This window comes from Rhinatrema bivittatum, chromosome 4 (assembly GCF_901001135.1).
Source record: "Rhinatrema bivittatum chromosome 4, aRhiBiv1.1, whole genome shotgun sequence".
In the NCBI taxonomy this organism is placed as follows: Eukaryota; Metazoa; Chordata; class Amphibia; order Gymnophiona; family Rhinatrematidae; genus Rhinatrema; species Rhinatrema bivittatum.
The window spans coordinates 86,261,897-86,275,283 of record NC_042618.1 but is presented as its reverse complement, the minus strand read 5'-3'; the positions used below and the strand labels follow the sequence as shown (position 1 = coordinate 86,275,283).

The 13,387-nt window shown below is 51.0% G+C and overlaps 1 protein-coding gene across 1 annotated transcript in view; it reads left to right on the top strand.

The window, feature by feature from the left end:
* LIN52 (lin-52 DREAM MuvB core complex component) overlaps nucleotides 1–10,176 on the top strand; it is a 268,699-nt gene extending 258,523 nt beyond the window's left edge. Inside the window, exon 6 of the mRNA XM_029598442.1 lies at nucleotides 9,658–10,176. Within this exon, the coding sequence (XP_029454302.1) occupies nucleotides 9,658–9,713 (56 nt within the window). The 3' untranslated portion in view covers nucleotides 9,714–10,176. The remainder of the gene's footprint in view (nucleotides 1–9,657) is intronic.
* The last annotated feature ends 3,211 nt before the right edge of the window (nucleotides 10,177–13,387 follow it).

Sequence of the window (13,387 nt, the reverse complement as noted above, 5' to 3'; positions counted from 1 at the left end):
TTCCTAGAGCTGGGTGCCCTCATGCACGCGAGGCCGGAGAGGAGCAGGCCCGCAATGGCGACCGCCACGTGGGAAACGCGTGAAGAGAGGACCCACCGGGACCCGGACCGGGCGGAATCCGGCGACCACTGGAGCAGAGGTAGGTGGGCCTGAGCCCTATCAGGAGAGGGGCGGTCGGGACCGCAACAGTACCCCCCCTTTACGGCCCCTCTTGAGAGGACCGGGCTTTTCTGGGTGGTCAAGATGAAACTGTTGCAGAAGGGATTTGTCCAGGATGTTACGGCTGGGCTCCCAAGTGTTGTCACCGCAACCCTCCCAGGCAAGAAGATACTCCCATCTTCGGTTGTAGAAACGTACATCTAGAACCTCGCGTACCTGGTAAGTAGGATCATCATCGATGGGAGTAGGCGAAGGATCCGGAGGTTTTCGGTGGTAGCGGGAAAGAACTACGGGTTTTAGCAGGGAGACATGAAAAACATTGTGGATTCGAAGAGAGGATGGCAATCTCAGCCGGTACGAGACGAGGCCCACTCTCTCAGCAATCCGGAAGGGCCCGCAGAACCTGGGTGCAAACCTCCTCGAGGGAAGCCGGAGATTAGCGTTCTTCGTGCTGAGCCAAACCCGGTCTCCTGACTGATAGGTGGGAGCCGGGCATCGGTGGCGATCAGCTGTTCGTTTGGCAGAGGCGGCTGAGAGAGCCAACTTGTCTTGGGTTTTCTGCCAAAGAGTCTGCAATTGTTGAGCCGTCAACTGGGCGGCCGGGGAGGCACTGGGCGTAGAAATGGGAAGCGGAGGTCTCAGCTGTTTTCCATATACTAGCTGGAAGGGTGAGAGTCCGGTGGCGGCATGAACCTGGTTGTTGTGGGCAAACTCGGCCCAGGGCAGAAGCTCAGACCAGTTGTCCTGCCTTTCATCGATGAAGACTCACAGGTAGGTTTTCAGGGACCGATTCATCCTTTCGGACTGCCCATTACTCTGAGGGTGGAAAGCAGTAGAGAAGCTGAGCTGCACCTTGAAGCATTTGCAGAGAGCCCTCCAGTAGCGTGCGGTGAATTGCGGCCCACGGTCAGAAACTATGTCCTGAGGAAGCCCGTGCAGCCGGAATATATGGGCGAAGAGGTGAGCCAGTTCGGGTGCAGATGGTAGCTTAGGCAATGGAACAAAATGCACCATTTTGGAAAAACGGACGACGGTGACCCAGATAACCGTGTGACCACGAGACAGCGGCAGGTCAACCATAAAGTCGGTAGCGAGATGGGTCCAGGGTTCTGTGGGGACCGGCAGGGGCTGCAGAAGACCACACGGAGGCCCAGGACTGGGCTTTTGTCGAGCACAGGTGGGACAAGAGCTTACGTAGGTGCGGACATCTTGTCGGATGTTGGGCCACCAGTAGTACCGATTGAGGAGTTCCAATGTCCTCTCTCGTCCGGCGTGTCCTCCAGTGAGAGAGTCGTGGGCCCAGCGAAGGGTCTTTAGACGGTCTCGTCGGGGAACCACGGTCCTATCCTGGGAGAGGACCATCAGGGTGGATAGGCGGACCTTGCTAGGGTCCAGAATGTACTGCGGAGGCTCTAGGTCATTCTCAGACATGGAGGTCCGCGAGAGGGCATCGGCCCAAAGGTTCTTGGCTGCAGGGCGGTATTGTAGGGTAAAATCAAAGTGGCTGAAGAACATGGACCATCGGGGGTTTAACCGTTGGGCCTGGGACAAAAACACTAAGTTCTTGTGGTCAGTATACACGGTGGTTGTGTATCTTGCTCCCTCGAGCCATTACCTCCATTCCTCGAAGGCGAGTTTGATCGCTAACAGTTCTTTGTCGCCAATGGAGTAATTCGCCTCGGCAGGGGAGAACTTCTTGGAGAAGTACGAGCAAGGTGGTAACTGTCCAGAAGCGGAGTGTTGACTGAGGACCGCCCCCACGGCCACACTGGAGGCATCGACCTCGACGATGAAGGGTCTTGCTGGGTCCGGATGGCAAAGGCAGGTGTCCGCCAGGAATGCCTCCTTCAAGTCTGCGAAGGCTTCGACCGCAGCATCAGACCAGTTCTTGGCGTCGACTCCCTTGCGGGTCATGGCAGTAAGGGGAGCAACCCGATGCGCGTATCGCGGAATAAAATGTCTATAAAAATTAGCGAATCCCAGAAATCTTTGGAGAGCCTTGAGGCCCCAGGGTTGAGGCCATTTGGTTATGGCCGAGACCTTCTCGGGGTCCATCCGGAAGCCCGTGGACAAAATGATGTACCCCAGAAAGGGCAAGGACTCCACCTCGAAGACACATTTTTCTAGCTTGGCATAGAGATGGTTGTCCCGGAGAGCCTGCAGAACTTGTGTGACGTGGTGGCGGTGAGTCTCCAGGTCCCTGGAAAAGATGAGCACGTCATCCAGGTAAACAATGATGTGAGAGTGCAGCATCTCACGTAAGACCTCGTTCATGAGGTTCTGGAAGATGGCCGGGGCGTTGCAAAGTCCAAAGGGCATTACTAAGTACTCGTAATGCCCGTCCCTGGTATTAAAGGCCGTCTTCCATTCATCCCCTGGACGAATACGGACGAGGTTGTAGGCCCCTCAGAGGTCTAGCTTTGTGAACACCTGTGATCCCTGAAGGCGATCCAAAAGTTCAGGGATCAGTGGAAGCGGATAACGATCCCGCTTGGTGATGGCATTCAAGCCTCGATAGTCTATACAGGGACGGAGTGAGCCGTCCTTCTTGGCCACAAAGAAGAAGCCGGCTCCAGCGGGTGAACGAGAGGGGCGAATGAAGCCCTTGGCAAGGTTCTTAGTCACGTACTGAGACATGGCAGCAGTCTCTGGCAAGGACAAAGGGTACACCCGGCCACGGGGTGGTGTGGTACCCGGTAGCAGATCTATCGGGCAATCAAAAGGCCGGTGTTGAGGGAGAATCTCTGCCATCTCCTTGGAGAAGACGTCGGCGAAAGCTTGATATGGCTCTGGTAAGAGAAGAGACGAGCACAGATGCAGGGACTTCGGAGGATGTGGGACCTGTAGACAATGAGCAAAACAGAAGGGACTCCACTGGGTTAGCTGAAGGGTATCCCATTGAATAACAGGCGAATGACGTTGTAACCACGGAAGTCCAAGGACCAGAGGGTGCACTGCCCGTTCCAGAACCAGCAGGGAGATTTCTTCCGAATGGAACAGCCCGGTCTGGAGAGTCAAGGGAGCCGTGCAGCAGGTGATGGTTCCAGGGAGCACCGTACCTTGGATGGAGGAAATACGCAATGGAGGAACCTTTCGCTGTGTGGGAAGAAGACAGCTGGTTTACCAGATCAGCAAGGATGAAATTACCTTCGGCACCAGAGTCAATGAAAGCCTGGGTCTGGAGTTCCCCACCGGGGTATTTGAGAGTCACTGGTAAGGTGCATTGAGGAGCTGAGCCCTCAAAGCCTAGGAGTAGCTCCTCGGTGTAACCTAGGCACGGTCGTTTCCCGGACGCTCCGGGCAGTTGGCGAGGAAGTGCCCCTTGCCTCCGCAGTAGAGGCAGAGACCCTGCGTGCGGCGTCTCTTCCTTTCTTCAGGGGTTAGTGGAGATCTGCCCAACTGCATGGGCTCTCCAAGGCTGGCAGAAGCAGGAGGTCCCTTGAGTGCTGGGATTCTGGTGGCACTTGAGGACAGTGGTGGTGTCCTACGATAGGAGCGGGTCTCCTTATCTCGCTGCTGTAGGCGGCGATCCACCCTGCCAGCGATGTCAATTAAGTCATTTAAGTCCTCCGGGAGATCTCGGCCTGCTAACTCATCCTTGATGCGGCTGGCTAGACCTTCCAGGAAGATCCCCCTAAGGCAATCATCCCGCCAGCCAACTTCCATGGCTAATGCGCGAAAGTCTATGGTATAATCCGCCACCGAGCGTGACTCTTGCCTGAGATGCAAACGTTCCGAGGCAGCGGTGGTCTGGCGTGCAGGATCGTCGAAAGCGAGGCGGAAGTTGAGAACGAATTCTTGAAGATTCTGTAACAAGGGATCCTGACGCTCCCACATGGGAGAAGCCCAGTCGAGTGCTTTGCCATCCAGTAGGGAAAATATGTACGCCACTTTAACTGCATCTGAGGGGAATTGCGCAGGCAGGAGAGTGAAGCGCACGTAGCATTGATTCAAGAAGCCACGGCACGTCTTAATATCCCCGGCATAGCGGGTTGGTGCGGGCAACTGGGTTACTGATGCAGGACTGGGTACTGAAGCAAGAGGGGCTGAGGCGGATCCGGAGGAGCGGCCTCCCGACGACTGACCAGCTGTTCCACGGTGGCAGCAAGGGTGTCGATGCAGTGCTGTTGCTGCTGGAGGCGTTGTGCCATCCCCGGGATGGCCTGTAGGCTTGGGGCCTCCGCCGAGTCCATGGCCTTGCAAACTGTTGCGGCTTGATGCTGCTGGAAAGGATAGTGGACCCTTGGGCTGGCCTACCGAAGGTGACAGGGTAGGCCGGGAGGCGGAGACACAACCTGGCAAGGCTTCACCCGGAGCCGGGGACCCCCCGGGAGGAGCCGTAGGGACCCGGGCCCTTGGGACTTAGGCGCTGTTAATGAATGTCCAGAAAAGCTGAGGCGGGGAGAAGGCCTCCGGCCTATCAGTAGCAGAGAAAGAGCGGGTCGAAGGAGTGGTCCAGCAAGGATGCCGGAACCAGGGGAGGTAGAGTGAGATAAGAGTTCGTGGCACCCGGGTAGGCTTGGCAGCCGGCTGTAGCAGAGCAGGAGGCAGGGCGGGCCGGAGGCTGCGACGACGTCAGAAGCAAACTGGAGTCAAAGGCAGGCAGCGAGCTGAAGCGGAGTCAGAAGCAAACCGGAGTCAGAGGCAGGCAGCGGGCTGAAGCGGAGTCAGAAGCAAACCAGAGTCAGAGGCAGGCAGCGGGCTGAAGCGCAGTCAGAAGCAAACCGGAGTCAGAGGCAGGCAGCGGGCTGAAGCGCAGTCAGAAGCAAACCGGAGTCAGAGGCAGGCAGCTGGAGGACAACAGGAACGCAACTGGAAGCAACTACGAAGTTGGGAACCTCGTTGCAAGGCGTTTAGGGAACGTCTGAACGCTGGTTATATCGGGAGCCGGGCGTGACGTCAGCCGCGAGGGCGGGGCCGGGCTTCCGGGAGCTGGGCGCACAAGAAGGGCGTCCTCACGCGCGTGCGAGGCCGGAAAGGAGCAGGCCCGCAATGGCGACCGCCACGTGGGAAGTGCGTGAAGAGAGGACCCACCGGGACCCGGACCGGGTGGAATCCGGCGACCACTGGAGCGGAGGTAGGCGGGCCTGAGCCCTATCAGGAGAGGGGCGGTCGGGACCGCAACACAAGAGAGATTCTTATCCCTGTTGGGACTTTGCCGCCTCTTCAAGTTTTTATTGTACCTCGGAGCCTTATGTTCTTTTGAGTACTCCTTCTCCTTTGAAGTATTCGCTGTCTGTGAGCTTTTCTGAGACAATATGAATGCTTGTTGGTTCCCCTGACGCAGCCCTGGCGCGAAACACAGCCCTATCGGGGTTACTATTATGAACTATTTAAACGTATTTTTGTTTTAACTGTTCCTTTTGTTCTCTGATTGAATAAAAATTTGTGGATTAATGTATTGAACAGCAATTAATTGCTTGTGCCACACATCTTAACGTTTTTCAACATTTATCTACATGTGTGTGCTGTTTACTCTGCATTTTCATTGTGTTCTGGTTAAGGATATGTCAGGAGGGACATCTGTCCTTGACTGGTTCCTCAACAGTGGGCACCACACAAGTGCCTCCTAGTCTTGGCATGGATCCTTCTGAGGTTTTTTTTTCAAGGATTGCAATCCTTTCTTCAGCTCTGTCCAAGCCTGTCTATTCAGATCCTCAGGCGGTGGCCTCTCCCTCTTCTGGTACGTTTAAGCACAACGAAGTACACCTCGAGGTGCAGGTGTATCTGACTGGCATCCGGATGGCACTGATGAGGAGGCAGATCCTGACTCCCTGGAGAATGGGGAAATCCCCCCAGGGCTGGAACCATATAGATCGCTGTTGTGATTCTTTCATTGAGATGAATTGCCAGTTCTGATTTCCCACACATTGAAGATGTTGGGAGTTCCTGGGGCAGATTCCATGTCGGAGCCAAAGAGAAATCCCATTTTGGTTTCTTTGTGTAAAGCCTCTTGTTTTTTCCCTGTTATGGAAGCCATTCAAGAACTGATTGATCTTGAATGGGGTGCCCTGGAGACAAAAGAGGATTGGACCTTGGAAGGCCTGTATCCCCTGGATCCAGTAGTGAGAGATTGTCTGCGTTTTCCGAAAGTGGTTGCGCTTGTCTGTACCATCTCTAAACCAACTCCCTCCTTGTGGAGGGAGGAGCGGCTTTGTAGCATATGCATGATAGATGGATTGAGGCCATCCTTAAGCAGACATTGCAAATAACTTCCTGTTGTTCCCTGGTGGCTCGCTCTTTTTTGCTTCTCTCAGGAGGTTGATGTCTCTGGAGTGAATTCCAGGGCTGTTAGGGAACCCGCCACCACCTTTTTAGCTGATTCGGGCTATGATTTGGTTCGCACCTCGACCAGAGGAGTGGCTTCAGTAATAGCGGCCAGGTATCAGTTATGGCTGACAAATTGGGCGATCGATTTGACCTCCAAAGCAAATCTTAAGAAATTACCTTTTAAAGGTTCGCTCTTGTTTGGGAGCAAGTTGGAGAAGCTAGCCAGTAAGTGGGGCATATCCCCTGTTCCTCAGTTGCCAGAGGATAAGAAGCAGTCTCCGTGCCCCTTTGCTATGAGGGGTCATCTCAGGGTTCCAGGCGTTTTTGTCCCCACAGAGAGATGACCTTTCAGAGGACTCGGCCTTTTCGCAGGTCTCAGTGCTTTCGTCCAGACAGTCCAAGCGGGGAGCGAGCTCGGGTAGTGGAACTTCCCGAGCCTTCCAATGAAATTTTGCCAACCCACCCCCGGGAACAGGAAATAGGGGGGGGCGCCTCTCTCTCTATTGTCAGAAGTGGGACAAGATCACATCGGATCAGTGGGTCCTGGAGGTGATACGAGAAGGATATACGCTGGAGTTTTGCAGTATTCCTCGGGACGTGTTCATGGTATCTCCCTGCCACTCTCCGCAGGAGAAGCAGGCAGTCAAGAATACACAGTCAAGGCTCCTGAGAGATGAAGTTCCAGTGCCCACGTCTCAAGAAAATAGGGGTCAATATTCCTTTTATTTCATTATGTCCAAGAAGGAAGACTCCTTTAGTCCCATCCTGGATCTTAAAGGAATCAACCGTCATTTGTGAGTGACCCACTTTCACATGGAAACTTTGCACTCCGTGTTAATGGCCGTCCAGTCGGAATTTCTGACCACCTTGGATCTGACAAGGCGTACCTCCATATTCCTATCCAATTGGAGCACCATTTTCTGCATTTTGCGGCACTGGGGTGCCATTAACAGTTTAGAGCGCTGCCTTTTGGTCTAGCCACTGCTTCCAGAACCTTTACATAAGAACATAAGAAATTGCCATGCTGGGTCAGACAAAGGGTTCATCAAGCCCAGCATCCTATTTCCAATAGAGGCCAAACCAGGCCTCAAGAACCGGGTAAGTAACCAAACAGTAAGAAGATCCCACGCTACTGATGCCAGTAATAGCAGAGGCCATTCCCTAATCAACTTGATTAATAGCAGTTAATGGACTTTTCCTCCAAGAACTTATCCAAACCTTTTTTAAACCCAGCTACACTAACTGCACTAACCACATCTTCTGGCAACAAATTCCAGAGCTTAATTGTGCGTTGAATGAACAATAATTTTCTCCGATTAGTCTTAAATGTGCTACTTGCTAACTTCATGGAATGTCCCCTAGTCCTTCTATTATCCGAAAGAGTAAATAACCGAGTCATATCTACTCGTTCAAGACCTCTCATGATATTAAAGACCTCTATCATATCCCCCCTCAGCTGTCTCTTCTCCAAGCTGAACAGCCCTAACCTCTTCAGCCTTTCCTCATAGGGGAGCTGTTCCATTCCCCTTATCATTTTGGTTGCCCTTCTCTGTACCTTCTCCATCACAACTGAATGCGTAATAGCCCAGAATGAAATGCAGGGGCAGGTATTTTATAACATATGTACATTCTCTGCTTCTCAAAATACTTGAGTGCATATTTGAAGTCACCAGTTCACCCATACCCTCTAACAGTTCAACCTGAACTCTCATCAGTTCTTCCATCCCTTCCACTCAAAACTACAGACACGGGTGATTTGAGTTGTGCAAGTCCTGTTGCAAGTGTAAAAGTGTATAGACAGGATCAGTTACAAAGTAGTTCTGAACCCTGCTGCAGAACCATTCTCAGGCGGGGGCCCCTCTTTTCCTTGTTAATAATAATGTGCAGCACTGCTAATACATGCCTAGTCCTGAGGTTCATAAAATCGGATCTACACGCTTACTTCATAACTCCCTGAAGATGAGCTTTCAGCCCTCCCAGCTAGCAGCAGCTACTGAGCTCTCTCAGGTCCCCTCCTCAGCAGCCTGGTAGCAGTGCACATGTCACCTCCTCAGTGATGGAGGGCTCAGGAAAGAGCATCCTCTCAGGATCTTACTTCTGCTGCAGTCCTGGCAGGGATCAAGGACTGATTGTTTCCCGGAAATGATGAAGTGAAGGGACAGAATTGTGCTCTGGACTGTGCATGCTCGCAGGTCAGCGCTGATGTTGTCTGCCTTGCGTAGGGTGGGATTGCGGAGGCCCTTCAGAGTCTCTCTCCCGCTGTATTCACATGAGAGCAGGTTGCTGTCCCCCGTATTCAGCCAAATCGTAGTTTAAATGTAAATAACTAATGAAGAGGATGTGGGAAATGAGAGACTTCCACAAGTGCAGTGTTAGAAGAGCAGCTTGAGGAGCCTGTTGAAAGACCTAGCTGGGTCCAATTAGTCATCAAATTAAGAAAGGAAGAAGGTTTGAGACTGTACAAGAGGTGATCTTGATGAGTGCTGAATCCACTGATGTGTGAGTGGTGAGAAAGGGATGCTGCAGATCTGTTCATTGCAAACACTGGCAGACATGTCACCTTCCTGCTTTCTGGGAAACCTCTATTTTATGGCTCACTTTTTCTTAATTCTGTCACTTTGCTTGCAGTTTTGAATCATGTATGTATTAAATGAAATAAAAAAAAAGCCCTGCCAGCGTGGAATGGGCAGAAGAGGAATACAGAATAGCAGCAGGCTGGCTGCAGCCCCTAATGGGATTTGGGAGCAGCATGTGTGAGTTTGTTTCAGAAGTCAGAAATGAACAGATGTTGGTATAAATTACCTCTGTGTCTGACGTCTTGCAAATTAAAAGCGCGGTTGGCATCACTAAACAATTTCCGCAGGTTGGGGAGGAGATGGGAAATGGATAGAAGGACAAAGTGATTACTCTGGTAGCTTTTGGTAGGAATGTTGAAGCTGCGACAGATCAGAATCGTGAATAAAGGATTGAGAGGGGATGAACCAGACACACAGCCGTGCACCCCAAAGTAAATTTGTCCATTATAGATTCAGACAGCTCCTTCTACCCGCCCGCCAAATTTTACTACTATTGGAATGTGCAGCCTTAAGTTTGCTCTCCTTTGTAAATGTTTCTAAACGACTTATTGGAAATGGAATTCAGTTTTAAATGACTTACACTTAATAATGTACATTATCATACTCTCTGTTTTAATCAATGTGACTCTTATTTTTTTCTTTTTGCATTCAGCAAGAGAAATGACCCGGGGAAAGTTCCTGAACATCTTGGAGAAACCCAAGAAATAGCTGCATGTAGGTGAGGAAAGTCAGCGGCTGTGAGACTGGGTCCGTGCAGCCCACAGCGTTCCTGCAGAGCTTTTTCTTTGGAGTGCAGCTCTGCTTGCTTAAATCAAGGAGTCTTTTCTTGGCCTGATTTCAAGGCTCTGCTCCCATTCTCTTCTTAAGTGCCTTGACTTCATTGGCCATGGGAACTTCAGCAGCGTCAAGAAAATGCAAAAGCAAACTTGGAATTTGAAGCTTCTTTGTAAAGAAGAGGAGTTTATGAAAATGTAAAACTGGCAAACTCAAAAGAGAGCGAAGCATTTAAAGTTACCTCCCTTTTACTATGAACTCTCAGGCTGTTACTGATTCTGCTCAGGAATCCATCATCTTTCTTATTCCAGGGAATAAGATGGCACCCTGCTTGTCTCAGCTTCTGAACACACAGATTTATCAAGCATCAGCAATAAAAACAAAATATGCCAGTGTCTTTGTGTGTGTGTGTGTGAACTAGTCTTGCTCTAGACCACAATTTCATGTGCAGAATGATAAAAAATGAGGATCACTTTGGAGTTACCAGGGCATCCTGTGAGCAGTTTTCTGATTTACAATCTCACTCTATTGACATCTCTGCCAATACTCAATCATTGAACTATAAAGAGGTAAATGGGGCAAAACCTAGTAATTTATTTTCGTTGTCTATGACCATGCTTGCTAGCCACTCCCCCATAAAAACCTACCAACTCCCTCACACTGCACTCACCATTCAAATAGCTTCTTCCCACAGGCACACCACCTTGCATTCACTCTACAACTACATATCCAATTCTCTAGCCACACACAGCCCCACACCCCTTCACAGTACTGTGATACCTCATATCATCAGATCACCCATAGACACTTAACTTTTATATTCTCCCTGCATCAGCACGCAGTCACCCTCCTCCTCCTCTTCCTCTCTCTATATCACACACACACACACATATATATATATAGATATATATATAAAACCTTCATCCCACCACTCTTGAGTTTACAAAGGCCCTCCCAAGCCCATCCATCTATGTGTATGGGGGCACTTACTGCCCCTTGCCCCCTCCATGTGTGCAATGAAACCCTTGCTCCTCCCTCCATATGTGCAGAGAGGCCCTCACTCCCCTGCTCCTCCCTCCATATGTGCAGAGAGGCCCTCACTCCCCTGCTCCTCCCTCCATATGTGCAGAGTGCCTCACTTCCCTGTTCCTCCCTCCATATGTGCAGAGAGGTCCTCACTCTCCTGCTCCTCCCTCTATAAGCGCAGATGTTGTTATTATGTGTGTTTGTGGATCCTTGGGTGCTGTGGAGGTGACCACGCCCACGGGGAGGAGCCCCATGAGGAACCACAGCACTGGGCTAGACTCGTACTACACAAACACAAGAGGTCTTTTATTAAACAGCTTGGATAGAACCACCAAAGGTGGCAGTAGTGAGGCAGTCTCGTAGTTGCAGTCTCAGGGACCTTGGCAGAGGGAGCTCTTCTCTCCTAGATGACGTCAGGAGTTTCTGCAGCATGTCTCCCAGCGAGGAGATACTGTGGATGAGATAGACTGAAGTTAGAGTACTCACTAAGGTGTTTGCTGTTGATATGTGATTCCACCAGGTTGTTGTAGAAGGTACAGGCACCGAGGCAGGGAGAGCAGGCCCTCAAGGAGCGAGTACCTGTTCCCTGTAAGGCACCTGAAATAAACCAGAGGGCCCCCGAGGAGCGGGGTACCCAGGTTAGGCATATACCCCGAAGGGCAGAGATAGAGAGCTTCCTGCGGCAGAGTAGCGTAGACAAGAATGGATTTGAGTCCTTGCTAACTCAGGGAGCTAGCAAATGAGTGAAGGTAATATACCCAGATGGCGTGACGTCAGCATGAGGGAACACCCTCGAGGTTCGCGCCAAGGGTGGTACAAAGACGTGGGTTGCACGCGCACCCTAGTAGGTACATGGGAGGAGCAATGGCGGGAGGTTGCACCATAGCCGTTCCGGGGACGCCAGAAGAGGTCGGCTTGTAGATGTGGCGGGTAGCCATCTTGCCCAGGTAAGCAGGAGGAGCCGTGAATAAGGTGAGGCAAACGGGGCGAAGCTGTCGAGGACCAACGGACACAACAGTACCCCCCTTCAAAAGGGCGTCCATGCTGTTTCCTACCAGGTCTTGGTTTATGAGGATGCAAGTGATGAAAGTCCTGTAGCATCTCTTTATCCAGGATATTAGACATTGGTGTCCAAGAATTTTCTGCAGGGCCAAACCCCATCACATGACAGGAGGTATTCCCATACTCTGCCTCATCTTCTCACATCGAGAAACTGCATCTACTTTATATTCGATGTCGTCTTCTGCATCTATAGGTGTAACATCAGGTATCTTGTTGGAGAACTCACTAAGGATCAATGGCTTCAATAGTGAAACATGGAATGCATTGTGGATCTTTAAAGTAGATGGTAGCTTCATACTGTAGGTGAGATTGCCCAGTCAGAGAATGGGAAATGGTCCAACGAAATGCGGAGCGAAGCAAGCTGAAAGAAGTTTAAGTCTTAAGTGCTTCCTGGAAAGCCAGATTTTATCACCAGGCTTAAAGTCTAGAGCCTTACAGTGATGGGCATCGTATCCTTTCTTTGCTCGAAGTCCTGCTTTAACAAGCATTTCTTTTGTCTGAGTCCACAGTTGTTTGATATCTTTGGCAATAGATTGAGCTGCCGGGACGACAGTGATAACGGAAGTGGCAGTGGTAGTCGTCCGTAGACTACTTCGAATGGTGTTGATCCAGTGGATGTTGCTGGATGAGAATTAATGGCAAATTCTGCCCAGGGCAACAGTTCACGCCAATCATTCTGGCGAGTGTTCACGAAGGCACGAATGAACTGCTTCAGTGTCCTGTTCATCCTCTCTGTTTGCCCGTTGGATTGAGGATGATATGCCGATATGAAGTCGAGGGAAATATCGAACTTCTTACATAGTGCCTTCCAGAAGTTAGCCGTGAATTGGGCTCCTCGATCGGAGACTATGTGCTTAGGCAAGCCATGCAGGCGGAAGATGTGCGTAATGAATAGCTTGGCGAGCTCCATGGGGGTGGGTAAGCCTGGGAGAGCCACAAAATGAGCCATCTTCGAAAACCAATCTACGGTTACCCAAATAGTGTTGTTTCCTCCTGAAGATGGTAAATTGACCATGAAGTCTGTGGCAATATGTGTCCATGGTTCTTCTGGCACTGGCAAGGGTTGGAGTAGACCCCATGGATGACCCTGGCGGCATCTTCTGTTTAGCGCAGGAAGTGACGTAGGAGAATGTGTCTTCCTTCATGGTGGGCCACCAGTAATAGGTCTGAAGTTTAGACAGGGTTCTACGTTGGCCAGGGTGTCCTGAAAGTTTAGAGTTGTGGGCCCAAGCCAATAATTTCTTTCTGAGGTTCTTGGGTAAGATGGTCTTTCCTGCAAGTACTGAATGGGTAGCTGCCAATATGACCGTCTCTGGGTCAATGATGTGCTGCGGTTCCTCTGGAATGTCCTTGGAGAGGAATGAGTGAGATAGAGCTTCGGCTCTGATATTCTTATCTCTAGGGCGATACTTGAGCACAAAGTTGAATCTGTTAAAAAACAGAGACCATCTCGCTTGTCTATGGTTCAGGCACTGTGCGTGGCAGAGGTATTCCAGATTCTTATGGTCCGTGAAGACAGT